The following is a 14,933-nucleotide window of genomic DNA, read 5'->3' on the forward strand; positions in this document are numbered from 1 at the left end:
GCTTTCATATTCTGTAAATGAAATATTTGTATGAACGACTACATGTTGCATTACTCGAAAGAATTTATATAACGAACTGAATTTTTAGATTTATTATTACTCTTTCTCGTTCAAAATGAAAGCATCAACCATTTTCAGATCATTACAATCCCCTTTTCAAGGAACCCCCTTATAATATGCAAAAAGAGCGCTACTTTTATATTCGATTTTTTTAATTAATATTAAATTTACATTTTCGAAATATATGCAACTTTAATTCTTAACGGTTATCTTGAAGTCCTTATATGTGGTCCACGAATGAAGTATATTCCTCGTCCTTGTGTGATCAGCACTGCCGAATGTCTGAGGACCCATTAGAAACCATTAACCAGAGCTCCAAGAACGAAGGACCGAGAACCTTCTACTTACCCTAGAGGTGCCATAAATCTTCATTTTCTTGCTGTCCGCCTCGTTGAGAATCCTTCCACCACCGAGGATTTTCGCACAGATGCCCTGTGGCTCTAGTTCCTCCAAAATGGAGTCAAACACCGTCACTGAAAGAAGGCTTTGATAGACTGCTTAAGGATAAGCTTCCTGCAGTGGGAACTCACAGTGATTGTCGACATCGGCGCCTCGGACAATAACTCTTCCGTATTTCGTGAAGCCATGCGTATGAATATTCACTAACAAATAACGATTCTGACCCTTGGTTATCTTGACCCGGGGAATGCCTACCAAACTGATCAGATCGGTCGAATAACATTTTTCTAAGAGCAAGAACAAAACGCCTTCATTACAATTGTTAGACGTATTAACATTCTTAAGCCTTACGAAACGGAGAAACAGTACGGGGAAGTAGACTCAATGACTTCAACATTTTCATTTTATTTAACCAAAGGAAAGGAAAAGAAGCCAAATTTGCGTACAACCTGAAAAATTTAGATCCGAAAAGGTTTAGTGTGAGCAGTTGCAAAGCTACAGACTAACTGCTTTTCAAAAAAAATTTTCCATTTTAAATGCCAGTTCCGAAAAATTCATGGCACCTAGGATCGTAGCTAATGCTGAATTTATTTCAGTGTATTTATGTGGAGTCTTCGGGCGTTGATTGCAGCTAATATCCCTCGTCAGACGTTTCGATCGTGTAGTCCGGGTATTTGGTGGCCAGGATGCGCTTCGTCTGCGCGTGATCAGCTTTTCCAAAGCCCTAAAATATAAAGATCTGATTAGCAATGTTTTCAATACATCCACTCCCTAGCCACCCTTTCGCTGACAGAAGTACTGAAAGACACCTTCAAAATAGACCCACCTGCGAGTATCCGTACACCTTCAGGTACTTCTTTCCGGGATTGTGTTCGATGCGACCGCCACCAGGACACTCGGCACGCAGTCCCAGTTTTTTGAAGACCTCCTCTTCGCGGTCGAAGATGTCGGCTGTGGGATAGTAACCAGGTTAAATGGGTGTGTTATGGGTAAGGTTAGTCCAACTTACCATGCCATGTGCAGTCGTCAAAGCCGCGGACCACTGCCTTTGAGGCATCTCCTCCATCGATGACATTGATCAAGACGTATTTGAAGATGCCCTCTGGGCTGATGTGCACCAATGGCACGCCGGCAAGTGCTTCCTCGGACATTTTGTGAATCAGTCGTAGGCCTTTGGAAAACAATTGGAGGCGATTCATAGTGGAAAAGTTTTTAATAATAGTATTTAACTTCTTACCAACCGGCAAATTTTCCAAAAATGCTGCTGCCTATGTCCAACAATGTGACCAAATACTTTTATTTTTGTATCTATCGATACTTTTGAAGGAAGAATATTCAATGATTTCGTTAGCAGAGAAAATTCTTTTTAACATTCGGTTAAACTTTTTGTGTTCAACGAGATCTTTGAATATTTCAATAATATTTAACAAGCTCAAAAACAAAACGTTGCTATCAGTGACCAAAAATATATCGATTACACCACAGCCCACCGTCGATACCATCGCCACTATCGGCACAGCTCTGGCGTTCACAACAAAATATACACAAATTAAATTGTTTAAGCCGAATTTTTCGATTGGATTCCAAGGCGACGAGATGAGCTCCACGCGTCCGTTTTGCTTCGTTTGCGGCAAGGAAAAGTCCGTGGGCGTGTTCCAGCTGATAGAAGGTAAAGCCTGCTTCCGCCCTGCTCGGAATTCCTAATAGCCGACTTTTTCACAGGCTGCATAGTCCCAGGAACCTTTAAGCCAATCAAGGATATACTGAAGTACTTCGAGAAGATCATAAACCAGCGGCTGGACCTCCTGCCCAACTCTACCGCCTGCCGGGACTGCCTGGAGTACCTCTTCAACTACGACCGGCTGGTGAGGAATCTCAGCCAAGTGCAGCGCCAGATTGCGGACGCACTGCTCGGCTGCAGGCAAGTGGAGGGCAAGCCGGAGACCAAGCAGCAGGCGGCGAAAAGAGCCCGCGTCCAAGTGCCGGCCTTCAAGATTATCCAGGCCACCGCCCTCAAGGAGCCCGAAAAGCAGCCTGGGGAGGATGAGTGCGAAGAGTTCATGAAGGAGGAGATGCTGGACGAGGAGTTCCAGTTCAGCGAGCCGGACGACAGCATGCCGTCGTCGGAGGAGGAGTTCTTTACCGAGACCACCGAGATACCCTGCCATATATGCGGCGAGATGTTCTCCAGCCAGGAGGTTCTCGAGCGGCACATCAAGGCGGACACCTGCCAGAAGAGCGAGCACGCAACCTGCACCGTGTGTGGCCTGAAAGTCAAAGACGACGAAGTCCTCGATCTGCACATGAACTTGCACGAGGGCAAAACGGAGCTGGAATGCCGCTACTGCGACAAAAAGTTCTCCCACAAGCGGAACGTCCTGCGCCACATGGAAGTGCACTGGGACAAAAAGAAGTACCAGTGCGATAAGTGCGGCGAACGCTTCTCGCTTTCCTGGCTGATGTACAACCATCTAATGCGGCACGACGCCGAGGAGAACGCCCTGATCTGCGAGGTGTGCCACCAGCAGTTCAAGACCAAGCGCACCTACAAGCACCACTTGCGCACCCACCAGACGGACCGGCCGCGCTACCCCTGCCCCGACTGCGAAAAGTCGTTCGTGGACAAGTACACCCTGAAGGTGCACAAGCGAGTCCACCAGCCGGTCGAGAAGCCGGAGTCGGCGGAGGCCAAGGAAGCCACCGCCACGTTCTTTTAGGGTAGTCCTTTGCTAGATTAATCTAAGTAGCCCAGCTGATGGGTGCATAAGCGCGCGTATGTATCATAAAATTAAATCTAAACAATCATTGACGGAAAGTCCCAGCTCTGTGCCCGTTTTCCAGGAGATCTAGCAGGTAACATCGCGGATTCCGCGTATTTCGCGAATTTTCCCCGGCTGTGGCCATAAAATAGGCAGATGTTTTTTAATCCCCTGAAGAGGTCCTTTCTACCTGTGATCTCGGCATATATAAAGGTGTCCAGCCGTCTGCCACAACTCAGTCAAATATTTCTGTCTTCCGGAGCACATCTCATAGAGAAACATGGAGTCGTTATTGGTTCAGTTAAACACTTGCAGCGAGCTGATCGCCGAGGGCTACAGCAGCACCGGCAACATTGGCTGGCTGAACGAGTTCTGCGCCACATTCCTGGACTTTGCCAGCGATCTTAAAGCCAGGCTGCCGGAGGTGGCACCCAGCGGTGCCAACCTGGATGTGGAGACCATCTTCCTGTGCCTCACCCAGGTGGTAACCTGCATCACCCACCTGGAGAGGACCATCAGCATGGAGGCACCGCAGATGACCAGGCAGCACTTTCTCGATCGCTTGGACTGGTGCTTGCGGCGACTGCTCGTCTCCTTGACGCAACTGGAAAGCAACGTAGCCCCAGTCAAGAACCTAGAGGATCACTCCTTCGTAGAGCTAATGGACCTGGCACTGGACCACTTGGACGACTACATGGAGAAGCTGGCCCAGCAGAGCAACAACTCGCTGCACATTCTGGAGGAGAGCTTCACGGAGGACACCTACCAACTGGCCAGCATAGTTAATCACATCGTTCGCCACGCCCTGGCCTTTGCCAATGTGGCCATCAAGTCGGACAAGAAGGCTTTGACTGCTCTGTGCGAGACCTTACTCACCGAATGTGCCACTTTCCACGAGGAGGCGGGTGAGCCCAACAGTGGTCATCGGAAGTTGGAGGCCCTCTCCCTGGAGCGTGCCCTCTATGCGCTGGAATCCTTTTTAAATGAGGCACTGCTGCACTTGCTGTTCGTCAGTCTCATAGATCTGGAAAACACATCGGTGGAGAAGCTGAAGGAGGCACTGCAAAGGGATCCTGTGGGAGCTCAGGAACTAATCTCTGCATTCGACACCAATATGGATCGCATTCAGCAGATTGGAGTGCTGGCCATAGCCTTCTCGCAGGACATCAAAACGAAGACGATTGTCAGGAGCTGTCTGGCTTCATTGGAGTCCCTGGATGCCTGCATTGTGCCAGCTCTCCAGTTGCCAGAGTCCATCTCATCCTCGCACCACGCGGAAGTCTTGCAGGAACATTTCAATCAGGAGCTGTTGATCTTTCGGAACGTCATCCACGAAATCATCGATAGCTGCTCCCTGATCAACAACTACCTAGACATGCTGGGCGAGAGGATCCACGTTCAGGACAGAAACCATCTGAAACTGATTGTCCAGAGGGGCGGTGTTCTGGTGGAACACTTTCGGCTGCCCGTTAATTATTCAGGACTCAGTGAAGATGGCAAGCGGGTGCACAAGGATCTCATCCTGATCCTGCGGGAGTGCCAGGCAGTGGTTAATCTGGACATCCCAGTGGATCCCAAGCGCATTGTGAAGCGTCTTAAGATACTGTACTCGGTTCTGGCCAAGCTGAGGGACTTGATAAGCAAGGATAACCTGGAACCCGAGTCCTCAGTTGCCTCTGCAGCTCAGGTTCCCTCAAATGCGACCCGAACTTTTGTGCGGAACAGTCGATCCATTGGCAAAAGACATCGCTCCTTTGTAAAACAAACCGGGAATTGCTCAGTTTTCGGGCCACAGGACTCACTTGCTGAATCCGGTCACAATGAAAGCGATCTTATTAGTTTCCAAATCACCGAGATTCTTAGATTAGATTGAGCGGGGCAAGCCATATTCTAAATACACTGGCGCGTCTATAGAAAATATAAGAAACAATTTTTTAATGCTTCATTAGCTTGAAGTGTTTAATTAAGATTGAACATATCCTTTACAACAATTCTAAGTAGCTACCTAAGCCAATTGTGTTCTCTACATTTATGTAATTACTTCATTAATTTGAAGCCATTCGCATAATTTATATAAAATACAATAAAAACATACCGTTATAAACAACTCATATAAATTGCGCATCTAAATAATTTTTGGGGAATAAATTACCGAATAAAATTCTACTCCTACACTTGAGTAATGGAAACCAGTACACAAACGTAATTATGAAATTGAACATGTTTTATATATCAATTTTTCAAAACAGTTTCAAACAATTAATATCCGCTTTCAATAGTTAGCAAAAATAATTTTTAAATATCTGCTCACATATTTTACATTTTTACACCCTGTTCCATTCCCACCGTTCCGGCCCTAGCGTCATTCGGCATCGTTCGCCAGCCCTGGTGGGCATGATGCCATGGTTGCATTTCACGCGTTTTAGTATAGCTTCCGATATTCATCATTTTGCCAACTCTATTAAATTCCATACACAATTTAAAAGGTTGTAAACAAAAGCCGCTAGACTCGGAATCGCTGTAAGGACAACCGTCGGCGCAATGGACACCTGCTTCTTCTGCGGCGCCGTTGAGCTGAACGACACGGGCTCCTCCAGCTCTATACGCTACGAGAAGCTGTCGGCCAAGGTGCCGTCGTCGCAGAAAACAGTGTCTCTGGTGCTCACCCACCTGGCCAACTGCATCCAGACGCCGCTGGACCTGAAGTCAAGCGCCCGGCTGTGCCCGCGCTGCTTCCAGGAGCTCTCCGACTACGACACGATCATGGTGAACCTAATGACCACCCAGAAGAGGCTGACTAACCAGCTGAAGGGCGCTCTAAAGTCCGAGTTCGAAGTGCCGGAGTCCGGCGAGGACATACTCGTGGAGGAGGTGGAAATACCCCAAAGCGATGCCGACACAGATGCTGACGCCGAGGCGGAAGCCCTGTTCGTGGAGCTGGTCAAGGATCAGGAGGAGTCCGACTCGGAGATAAAGAGAGAGTTCGATGATGAGGAGGAAGATGACGACGACGACGAGTTTATCTGCGAGGACGTGGAGGTGGGCGACTCCGAGGCCCAGTATGGCAAGTCCGACGACGGCGAGGACAGACCCACGAAGAAGCGCGTCAAGCAGGAGTGCACCACCTGCGGCAAGGTCTACAACTCCTGGTATCAACTGCAAAAGCACACCAGCGAGGAGCACTCCAAGCAGCCCAACCACATCTGCCCCATCTGCGGCGTAATCCGGCGCGATGAGGAGTACTTGGAGCTGCACATGAATCTGCACGAGGGCAAGACGGAAAAGCAGTGTCGCTACTGCCCCAAGAGCTTCTCGCGCCCAGTGAACACCCTGCGCCACATGCGCATGCACTGGGACAAGAAGAAATACCAGTGCGAGAAGTGCGGCCTGAGGTTCTCCCAGGACAACCTGCTCTACAACCATCGGCTGCGCCACGAGGCCGAGGAGAATCCCATCATTTGCAGCATCTGCAATGTGTCGTTCAAGTCGCGCAAGACCTTCAACCATCACACGCTTATCCACAAGGAGAACCGGCCAAGACACTACTGCTCCGTCTGTCCCAAGTCCTTCACCGAGCGCTACACCCTCAAGATGCACATGAAGACCCACGAGGGTGACGTGGTCTACGGGGTGCGGGAGGAGGCGCCCGCCGATGAGCAGCAGGTGGTGGAGGAGCTGCATGTGGACGTCGACGAATCGGAGGCGGCCGTCACCGTCATTATGTCCGACAACGATGAGAACAGCGGCTTCTGCCTCATTTGCAACACGAACTTCGAGAACAAGAAGGAGCTCGAGCACCACTTGCAATTTGATCACGACGTAGTCTTGAAATAAACTACCATTGCCTACAATAAGTAATTGTATTTCCCTAGAATATTTCCTCCTCTTTGTACTTGATTATTGTAGAAACCTACAAAATATAATTTACTGGTATTCGATTTATGGCGTTTGATTTAGACTGAAGCGTTTTTCAAAATAATTGTACCCTGTTCTGTAACATAATCATGAAAATATATAACTATGATTTTATATCAACTTTCTTTTTCAATCCTAAGGGCGAATAAACTATCTATAACAAAAATGTTCAAAAAAGTATTGATGCTGGTTAGTTTTGGCACGTAAAGGAATCTATATTGTTCAAGACAGTTCCTATCAGCAATATCCATAATCTCTGGATCAACTAATTTACATGCAGATGTTATTAGTACGGCGGTGCTACATCGATGATGCTATCCCAATCTCAGAAAGACAACTGCACGCGGCATTCGCACATCCTTTTAACTAAAAGTCCGGTATATTAACGTTTACAAATGTGTATTCCGACCACGTTACAAGAACTCTCAAGAATCTTAAGCTTACTCGTTCTCTTGAGAACGCAGGCGACCGTTGGGGTTGGTGAGGCGGACCGACAGCTGCTTGGCGCGCTCGACGATCTCCTTGCGCTTCTTGGAGGAGACGCCGTGGGCGATCTCACCGCAGTAAACGCGGTTCTGCATGAGCAGGACCTCCAGCTCACGCACGTTGTGCACCAGGAACTTCTTGAATCCGGTGGGCAGCATGTGGCGGGTGCGCTTGTTCGATCCGTAACCGATGTTGGGCATCAGATACTGTCCCTTGAAGCGACGACGCACTCTGTTGTCAATACCCTTGGGCTTGCGCCATTTGTGCTGCAAGGAAAGAAGTTGATGAAACGAGGGTTTCCTAACAAACAATCTTCGTTAGAACTTACCGACAGCTTAGCATATCGGTCCGACTGGTGGCGGATGAAGTGCTTGGTGCGCTTCTTCACGATCTTGGGCCTGTATGCTGGGCGGATGGTCATCTTGAAGCTGGAAGGGCACAACAAAAGCAGTCATTAGAGCACTGGGCATCAACTGGCCCACGGGGCTTATCACTTATCAAACTAATAATGCACATTAATGCGTAAATCAACAAGGCTGGGGTGGCTTATTTGCCAGTATCCATTGAGTTTCCGGTATGTTGCCCCACGAATTTCCAACACAAACAGAAGCCATTTGGCGAACTCTCACAGGAATCAGTCCGAATTCGGTCGAAATACGAACCGCAAACTTGCGAACGGCGCACGGACCAACTTAGTTCAACTTAAAACCGCCAAAACCGAGAATTACGGCTAAAAAGTTATAGAAATACACGTGGGCCTAAAATCACGCACATACCTTGCCGGAAACCAGAAGCGAAAAGAAAAAGTTAGTGGTGTGAAAAAACATCGATACGTCGAGCGTCGATGTTCACACCGATATTTTTGTTCGTGGCGATGCCAAGCAATGTGTTGCGAAACATCGGTTGTGAAATTAAAATTTTTGCGCGCTATAAAATTTTTGCAAGTATAATCATTTATAAATCGGACGATAGGAACAACTGCGACTGTATGTGGAACAAAGGATAGAATGATTTTTAGCTTGATAGAACTCGTATTTGTATTAGCATGCTTTGCCTCTTGTCCCACTGTGCAGTACACTGGTTGCAACAGCTGTTAAATAGCCGTTTCACAGCACCGTCATCTGTGAAACAACAATAAAAAGAAGGCAATGGAAAGGTAAAAAGCTGAAAGAAGTGATCAAGAAGAAGGTGTTCCTGAGCTTATGGAGGCTGATTTATGAGCCACCAAGTCGTGGATTTTACAACAGTCCAATCCAAATAAATTCTTGGTATACAGGGTGGTCTTTGGCCCAGAGCATAGGGTGATTCGGTCAAAAATTGGAAGTGCTGTTAAGCGCTCTGTTAATAATATTTTAAATAAACGTTATATTACGTTTTAGTTTACTCAATGAGCTAAAAGCACAAGTTTGACATTTCCGAAAGGTGCGGCTACAAACCTCAAAGCCGCTGTTGCAAATTTAAATAGGACAAATAATTATTTTTGCTACCATTTTGCCTTGCGAAGAATTTGGATAACAGAGTCCTGTGGTATGCATCAGAGGTCCAGTGACGGTCACACTGTCGGTGGCCGTCAAACCGTGGTTCTTCTTCATTATTATATAATTAAAACCAATGCGAATCGAAACCAAAACAAACCAGCACAATTCCCGTGTGTGAGTAGTTACAATGGTAACGCGGTGACAAATGCGCACTACTCCACACGCCCGAATTAAAGATAGGACAGCAGCAAGATGAAAGACGATGGAGCACCAAACGTCGCGAAAACCACCGACCCACCGCCCCCCAAAAGGTTTCCATCCGGAAGACCCCACAGCCCCGGAGACGGGGATGCGGGGAAACTGCTGCATGGCAGCGTTTTCTCGGAGCGATTCTTCGGCTCCTTTCAGTGGGAGGAGTTCGCCTGCGGATGCGGAGCTGCCTTCGTCAACATCGCGGTCACCTATCCCATCTACAAGATGATCTTTCGGCAGATGCTGCACGGAGTGCCCATCACCTCGGCCTTTGCGCAGCTGCGTCACGAGGGACTGGGCTTTCTGTACCGCGGAATGCTCCCGCCGCTCGCCCAGAAGACCATCTCTCTGTCCATCATGTTCGGGGTGTTCGATGGGACGAGGAGGTACCTCGTGGAGGACTACCACTTAAACGACTACGGGGCCAAGGTGATAGCGGGTGTGGTCGCCGGTAGCGCCGAGTCCATTCTCCTGCCCTTCGAACGGGTGCAAACACTCCTGGCGGACTCCAAGTTCCATCAGCACTTCTCCAACACACCAAACGCATTCAGGTGAGCAGGGCAGAGGTGGCTATAGGTCACCAAACGTATGTTTGTGATGGATAGACAACTTCTCATGTCTTTTTATGCTTCCGCAGGTATGTGGTATCCCACCACGGCTACCGGGAGCTCTACAGGGGACTTGAACCAGTATTTTGGCGCAACGGCCTGTCCAACGCGTTATTCTTTGTGCTGCGAGAGGAGGCCAGCGGCCGGCTGCCTAAGAGAGTGAGTATAGACCACGATCACCTGAAGAAACATACTAAATAACCTAAAAACAATCCACAGAAATCCGTGTCCACCCGAACGGCCCAGGAGTTCATAGCAGGCGCCGTGATCGGGGCGAGCATAAGCACAATATTCTATCCGCTCAACGTGATCAAGGTGTCGCTGCAGAGTGAGATGGGCCAGCGGTCAGAGGGCAGCTGGCAGGCGTGCAAGCGAATTTACGTAGAGCGCGATCGCCGCATCGGGAACTTCTATCGCGGATGCGCCTTCAACACAGGCCGCTCCTTCATCAGCTGGGGCATCATGAACACGGCGTACGAAAACCTAAAGAAAGTGATGCAGCAGCAGCCCCAGTTGCCACTGGCCTCGGAGTAAATGCGACGTTTCGGGAGTAGAACTAGAGTTAACTTAGCTGATTGTACACAAACGGTACTTCTGCCTTTAGCTAGCCAATTATTTCGTTTGATTTAAGTCTCGTCTAAGTTGCGATGCTGAATTCTAGGTGTTAATGTACATACACACATCCTAAGCAGAGAGCGCCAGCTCCTCCTCCTCATATCTGTATATCTATTCAATTCGCCCCGCGGATGCCAAGTACAATACAACGTGAGCATTTAAAGGTACCCAATCTACGAGTTACGGTTTAGTTAGCTACTATTCGAGTACGTGTAAATAATACTAGATGATGTGCGATATAATACGAGTGTGTTGTTTGTTCGCTAATGACTTTGTGATTCATTGAAGATACTAAAACTGATTAATTTACGCGGTAAATTCAATGTTCTTAAACGAAAATAAAAGTGTATTTGTAATTACGAAGCTTAGGCGTACATCTTATGTAAGTTTCAGCATTGCATGGTTATCTATAAGCACACAGAACTTAAAGATCTAATCTAGGTCTAGTGGTAGGGTACGAGTATCACAAATAAGATTAAGAGCGGCACACCAGGCGGCCTACCGCCTTTTAAGGGAGCTGCGGTATCGCTGGTAGAAGTCCTCCATGGCCCTGTACTCGGGCTCCAGTATGTCGGGAATCTCCTTGTCCAGCGAGGCGAAGTACACCATGGCCACCGAGCTGCTGCCCCTCAGCTCCAGCTCGTATCTTCTCAGCTGCTGGAAGAATCCCGAGTTCGGGCGCACCTGAGGCCTGATGGCCTGCACATGCTTGTAGGCCTCGCGCAGGCTCATCCCGGCGTGCTTCATCAGATAGGCTAGGCACAGACTGGCCGAGCGGCTGACCCCGGCCACGCAGTGGATCAGCGTGCAGCCACCGGAGAGACGCACCTCCTCGATCAGATCGGCCGCCTCATCGAAGTGCTTGGACAGGTCCACCTCGGAGCGATCCTGGGCCATGATGCGCAGGTAGAGCGGACTCTTCTGGCTGGGCAGTGGTGTGTCCGGCAGCTCGGGCGCCACATTGATGACGCAGCTCACGCCCAGCTTGTCCATGTAGGCGGGCACCACAGCCGCAGCTCCGCAGAGGATCAGCGATGGGGTGAGGCGGGACAGGCCGGGAAACGGTGTGTGGTCCTCTAACTTGGACGCACTTAGCTGGCTGCAAGGAATCAAAGAGCACAGAATAGTAAGTATTATGGACTTGTGTTTTTGCGAACAAAGAAAAGCTTATGCAATTCTATAGGTGTGCATGGATACAAAAGATTTGGGGACTCTGCCAAATGGTGCTGCGTAAATATTTTGGCTGGATAACCTGGTGCACTTCAAAGTGGGTGAAAAACCCGATAAAACAAGAACATTTCGCGGGCGAACAAAGGCGAACAACTGCTGCTAAGCCAAACACACAAATGGGCCATAAACAAGTGGCAGGTATTCGTGTATCTTCTGCGTAGTACTGCCCCACAGCTCTCTGGTTAATTTTGTGAATGGAAACTAAAGCATCGAATCCATCGAAAAACAACCCAACCCATCCAGATCCCATTCGATGCCATCCCATCACCTACGTATTTATGGGCCGACGTCATGGTTCTCTGCGCTGCGTAGGCACAAACAATAAACATATTGCCAAAATACCTACATATGTATATAGCCAAATTTGTATCTGTACACCTCAAAAATGCCCGTTTATAATTAGTTTCGCGGAGTGTATAATAAATGGAGGCGATGTGAAAATAGCTTGGTTCTATAATGGTATTTGGCGAATGCGTAAACAAACAGATCAGTCATCGCATAATGGGATACTAACCACTGCATCTTCGATCTCTTAGGATTTAGTCTGTTTGGCTAGGCAAAGCTAAGAGGTCAGTTACCTTAGATAACTGATACATATCAGTGGGATTAGTCATTGGCATCTTTATGTAATATTTTCATACATATTTTGATAGAGACACTTCCTAAGTTCCAACTTTATAACGAAAACAGAGGTCTGCCATCTGGTTCCTCGTCGCCCCCTTTCCATCGCAATCTTCCAATCCCCCGGCAACCACATTCCCCCAGTCGCCACAGATCAAATAGAAGGTGCCAATCCCCTTCCATCTTCCGCTGCTGTCATCGCCCTCCAAAAGCTCCTGCCACTGAGGAATGTAAATGTAAAATTAAACACTCGACTGATTCCGAGACGACGTAGCTATACCCTTCACAAGAAGCTCAAGAAATTCGCAGAGTTTGAAAATGTTTCTGAAAAGTCACCTGAGTTCCCTTCCTAAAATATAAAGCTGCATACCTTTGAGCACCTTTGGGGTACTAACAAGTTACATTTATTTTAAAATTACATGAAAGCCTCTCAAAACTACTAGAGTATTGCCACCTTCTGTGTGTCAGAATGGCTTGTTTCTTTTGGTTTTATTATATGTTTACGGCGACTCGTCGTCGTCATTAAATAATAATCACAAATTCCACTGGCACGGCGCCAAAATTAATCATCGGTCACTTTCACTAGACCAAAGTGGCATCCAGAGGCATCGGCAGAAAATTTCTTGATTTGAAAATAAGTGAAATTAAAATATTTCACACCGCCCGATGCTTTCGTTATTCACTTGATCGCCGAATGCAAAAATAAAAGCAAGAACAAATTGAGATGTTTTCGAATTCCACCTCCATTATTTATGACTTCGCCACGGAGCGATGGAATCTGAAATCCTTGTCGCTGGGCTCGTCTCCATTGTCCATCACATGATTGTTATTTCGGGGGAATCTAGGTTAATGGGTGGGCAGAATTCGCTGATCTTCTGAGCCTATCAAACTAGTCATCAGTCTAATCATCGTGGAAAAGGCATCGCAAGATTCCTTACATCCCAGATTTTGAGATCCCAGATTTTGGGCTCCCAGATTTACCTTGGGGCCGAAAAATCCGCATTTTCTCACTGCCAAAACTTTGACAGACCTGCAGACAGACCTCCGTCTGCCCCATGATAAATGACTAATTTCATTTTGGCAATTATGCCGTCCTTGAATTCAATTGTCAGAGTCAGGGCCTCCGTCCGATAAAGAATGCCAGAAATGCGCCGAAAACTCAAGAATAATTTAAATATTTAAATATTCAAATACAGCCATGCCCATGCATTATGCATTTCAATGAAAAGCTTTCAGTTCCGACTCGATTTCCGCCTTCAATAAATTGGGACACTTGCGAAATATGCTCGCATGTAAGTACGTCGGCATTCGGATTGGAATTTGGCTCAAAAACAAATAGGATTTGAAAAACGCATGTGGCGAAATGGGTTGCATATGTTGTTCTTTGCCATATGTATGGAGTTTGTATCTTAAGGGGAAAATGACATTTGTATGAATATCTTAAAACTGATAACTAATATGAAATATAATAGACACTGCTGATTGCAATTACTCTAAAGCCTTGTTCAAAATGCAAGCATTGTAATGACTTTGAAACCTTATATCACATTTATTGCACTATTCTACCAAGTAAAACTGACTAGCTGCTCGATTCAGGTGTAATTATTTATAAACCGAACCAATTAGCTGGTAGGCAGCAACAAAGGTTCACCGAGGTGACATCATAGCGACCTTGAATAGAGTGTTTGGCGCTAGTTTAGTGTTTGTGGCTAACGAAACGGGCTCAAGTGTCGACACCAATTTGTACTTGGCAGGAACCTGCGACATGTGCGTGTAATTACTTACTTTTGGCGATTTTCCTTATCGACAGTCTCATTGGCAAAGGGGACGCCGCTGATGGCGATGCCGCTGACTATTAACTCCTGCATGGCTATGGGCTGAAGAATTCGCGCGCCACTTAATCGGGAATTTACGCTCCACAATAAACAAATTCCGCGGATTCCAGGCCAAATTTAAAAACTATTTTCCGCCTTGCTTGCTCTCCGGCGATTCGATTCGATTCGGTAAACAAAGTGAAGTTCTGTTGGAAACTCGTGGGGGAACAATACTGGTCTTTTTGGCAAACCAACGACGACTGGCCGACGAACAGAAATGCTTTCGAAAAACGTTTTCAGTTCGAGTTGATGTGGTGAATTTGCGCGCCGAGGTGCGTGCGCCAAAGGTGTTTTGTGTGGGTGCGACGAGGTGGGAAACTGGGCATCGCCTGCCAACGAACTTCCACCTGTGGGAGCTTTGCCAACGATTTTGAACTCGTAATTGGGTGGGCATGCCGCGTGCATTGGGCGTAGCTGCTAAATATGATGTGTTATTACGGGGATCAGTCAATTTCAAGCTTTAAACATACCAAACATTCTTAGTTGAATAACAGGACACCAAATGAGACTGTTTTAGGGGTGCCGGGCTTTTCACTATGTGATAGGCAACATAACCACATTTAAATTCAAGTTGTAATCTCCTCTTTATTTAATTGAATTTCATAAATTCCAAAGTCAAAAACTAAAAGCCCGCCA

General features: G+C 47.3%; 8 protein-coding genes across 10 annotated transcripts; 4 read left to right on the forward strand and 4 right to left on the reverse strand.

Moving 5' to 3' along the window:
- Positions 1–194: 194 nt before the first annotated feature.
- LOC122619105 (sex-regulated protein janus-B) lies at positions 195–978 on the reverse strand. Its single transcript, XM_043795818.1, has 4 exons — positions 811–978; positions 591–746; positions 409–533; positions 195–342 (listed from the first exon to the last, which is right to left on the reverse strand). Exons 1-4 carry the CDS (start codon positions 860–862, stop codon positions 253–255), a joined length of 423 nt encoding a protein of 140 aa, XP_043651753.1. The 5' UTR covers positions 863–978; the 3' UTR covers positions 195–252.
- LOC122619106 (sex-regulated protein janus-A) lies at positions 811–1,819 on the reverse strand. Of its 3 annotated transcripts, none has more exons than XM_043795822.1 (4): positions 1,701–1,819; positions 1,469–1,630; positions 1,286–1,410; positions 811–1,183 (listed from the first exon to the last, which is right to left on the reverse strand). In XM_043795822.1, the coding sequence occupies exons 2-4, from the start codon at positions 1,608–1,610 to the stop codon at positions 1,091–1,093; spliced, it is 360 nt and encodes a 119-aa protein (XP_043651757.1). In that variant the 5' UTR covers positions 1,611–1,630; positions 1,701–1,819; the 3' UTR covers positions 811–1,090. The 3 variants fall into 3 exon arrangements, with proteins under 3 accessions (XP_043651757.1, XP_043651755.1, XP_043651754.1); XM_043795820.1 differs by having other exon boundaries at positions 1,697–1,817; XM_043795819.1 differs by lacking the exon at positions 1,701–1,819 and having other exon boundaries at positions 1,469–1,658.
- On the forward strand, positions 1,798–3,274 carry LOC122619103 (serendipity locus protein beta). The gene is made up of 2 exons (XM_043795817.1): positions 1,798–2,128; positions 2,182–3,274. The coding sequence occupies exons 1-2, from the start codon at positions 1,798–1,800 to the stop codon at positions 3,174–3,176; spliced, it is 1,326 nt and encodes a 441-aa protein (XP_043651752.1). The 3' UTR covers positions 3,177–3,274.
- Positions 3,275–3,413: 139 nt separating this feature from the next.
- Positions 3,414–5,223, forward strand: LOC122619102 (serendipity locus protein alpha). Its single transcript, XM_043795816.1, has one exon. The coding sequence runs from the start codon at positions 3,499–3,501 to the stop codon at positions 5,089–5,091; it is 1,593 nt and encodes a 530-aa protein (XP_043651751.1). The 5' UTR covers positions 3,414–3,498; the 3' UTR covers positions 5,092–5,223.
- A 407-nt stretch (positions 5,224–5,630) lies between these two features.
- Positions 5,631–7,247, forward strand: LOC122622566 (serendipity locus protein delta). Its single transcript, XM_043801121.1, has one exon. The coding sequence runs from the start codon at positions 5,760–5,762 to the stop codon at positions 7,050–7,052; it is 1,293 nt and encodes a 430-aa protein (XP_043657056.1). The 5' UTR covers positions 5,631–5,759; the 3' UTR covers positions 7,053–7,247.
- Positions 7,248–7,515: 268 nt separating this feature from the next.
- Positions 7,516–8,421, reverse strand: LOC122622569 (60S ribosomal protein L32). The gene is made up of 3 exons (XM_043801124.1): positions 8,396–8,421; positions 7,948–8,047; positions 7,516–7,885 (listed from the first exon to the last, which is right to left on the reverse strand). Exons 2-3 carry the CDS (start codon positions 8,038–8,040, stop codon positions 7,574–7,576), a joined length of 405 nt encoding a protein of 134 aa, XP_043657059.1. The 5' UTR covers positions 8,041–8,047; positions 8,396–8,421; the 3' UTR covers positions 7,516–7,573.
- A 597-nt stretch (positions 8,422–9,018) lies between these two features.
- On the forward strand, positions 9,019–10,931 carry LOC122622567 (mitochondrial nicotinamide adenine dinucleotide transporter SLC25A51). Its single transcript, XM_043801122.1, has 3 exons — positions 9,019–9,900; positions 9,987–10,116; positions 10,177–10,931. The coding sequence occupies exons 1-3, from the start codon at positions 9,350–9,352 to the stop codon at positions 10,489–10,491; spliced, it is 996 nt and encodes a 331-aa protein (XP_043657057.1). The 5' UTR covers positions 9,019–9,349; the 3' UTR covers positions 10,492–10,931.
- Positions 10,891–14,575, reverse strand: LOC122622568 (dual specificity protein phosphatase 18). The gene is made up of 2 exons (XM_043801123.1): positions 14,209–14,575; positions 10,891–11,671 (listed from the first exon to the last, which is right to left on the reverse strand). The coding sequence occupies exons 1-2, from the start codon at positions 14,289–14,291 to the stop codon at positions 11,071–11,073; spliced, it is 684 nt and encodes a 227-aa protein (XP_043657058.1). The 5' UTR covers positions 14,292–14,575; the 3' UTR covers positions 10,891–11,070.
- Between the last annotated feature and the right edge of the window lie 358 nt (positions 14,576–14,933).

The sequence above is a fragment of the Drosophila teissieri genome, chromosome 3R (genome assembly GCF_016746235.2).
Source record: "Drosophila teissieri strain GT53w chromosome 3R, Prin_Dtei_1.1, whole genome shotgun sequence".
Classification (NCBI taxonomy): Eukaryota; Metazoa; Arthropoda; class Insecta; order Diptera; family Drosophilidae; genus Drosophila; species Drosophila teissieri.

What these genes read in the sequence shown, in the direction of transcription:
- LOC122622569 (XM_043801124.1), bottom strand. Translation starts at nt 8,040, where the DNA reads ATGACCATCCGCCCAGCATACAGGCCCAAGATCGTGAAGAAGCGCACC. An exon ending in ACCGATATGCTAAGCTGTCG is followed by an intron (nt 7,886 to 7,947) that starts GTAAGTTCTAAC and finishes CTTTCCTTGCAG; the next exon opens with CACAAATGGCGCAAGCCCAA.
- LOC122619105 (XM_043795818.1), bottom strand. Translation starts at nt 862, where the DNA reads ATGAAAATGTTGAAGTCATTGAGTCTACTTCCCCGTACTGTTTCTCCG. An exon ending in CCGTACTGTTTCTCCGTTTC is followed by an intron (nt 747 to 810) that starts GTAAGGCTTAAG and finishes TCTTGCTCTTAG; the next exon opens with AAAAATGTTATTCGACCGAT. An exon ending in AGATTTATGGCACCTCTAGG is followed by an intron (nt 343 to 408) that starts GTAAGTAGAAGG and finishes ATGGGTCCTCAG; the next exon opens with ACATTCGGCAGTGCTGATCA.
- LOC122622566 (XM_043801121.1), top strand. Translation starts at nt 5,760, where the DNA reads ATGGACACCTGCTTCTTCTGCGGCGCCGTTGAGCTGAACGACACGGGC.
- LOC122622568 (XM_043801123.1), bottom strand. Translation starts at nt 14,291, where the DNA reads ATGCAGGAGTTAATAGTCAGCGGCATCGCCATCAGCGGCGTCCCCTTT. An exon ending in GATAAGGAAAATCGCCAAAA is followed by an intron (nt 11,672 to 14,208) that starts GTAAGTAATTAC and finishes GATTCCTTGCAG; the next exon opens with CCAGCTAAGTGCGTCCAAGT.
- LOC122622567 (XM_043801122.1), top strand. Translation starts at nt 9,350, where the DNA reads ATGAAAGACGATGGAGCACCAAACGTCGCGAAAACCACCGACCCACCG. An exon ending in AACACACCAAACGCATTCAG is followed by an intron (nt 9,901 to 9,986) that starts GTGAGCAGGGCA and finishes ATGCTTCCGCAG; the next exon opens with GTATGTGGTATCCCACCACG. An exon ending in GCGGCCGGCTGCCTAAGAGA is followed by an intron (nt 10,117 to 10,176) that starts GTGAGTATAGAC and finishes AACAATCCACAG; the next exon opens with AAATCCGTGTCCACCCGAAC.
- LOC122619102 (XM_043795816.1), top strand. Translation starts at nt 3,499, where the DNA reads ATGGAGTCGTTATTGGTTCAGTTAAACACTTGCAGCGAGCTGATCGCC.
- LOC122619106 (XM_043795819.1), bottom strand. Translation starts at nt 1,658, where the DNA reads ATGAATCGCCTCCAATTGTTTTCCAAAGGCCTACGACTGATTCACAAA. An exon ending in TGACGACTGCACATGGCATG is followed by an intron (nt 1,411 to 1,468) that starts GTAAGTTGGACT and finishes ACTATCCCACAG; the next exon opens with CCGACATCTTCGACCGCGAA. An exon ending in AGGTGTACGGATACTCGCAG is followed by an intron (nt 1,184 to 1,285) that starts GTGGGTCTATTT and finishes TTTATATTTTAG; the next exon opens with GGCTTTGGAAAAGCTGATCA.
- LOC122619103 (XM_043795817.1), top strand. Translation starts at nt 1,798, where the DNA reads ATGATTTCGTTAGCAGAGAAAATTCTTTTTAACATTCGGTTAAACTTT. An exon ending in CGTGTTCCAGCTGATAGAAG is followed by an intron (nt 2,129 to 2,181) that starts GTAAAGCCTGCT and finishes ACTTTTTCACAG; the next exon opens with GCTGCATAGTCCCAGGAACC.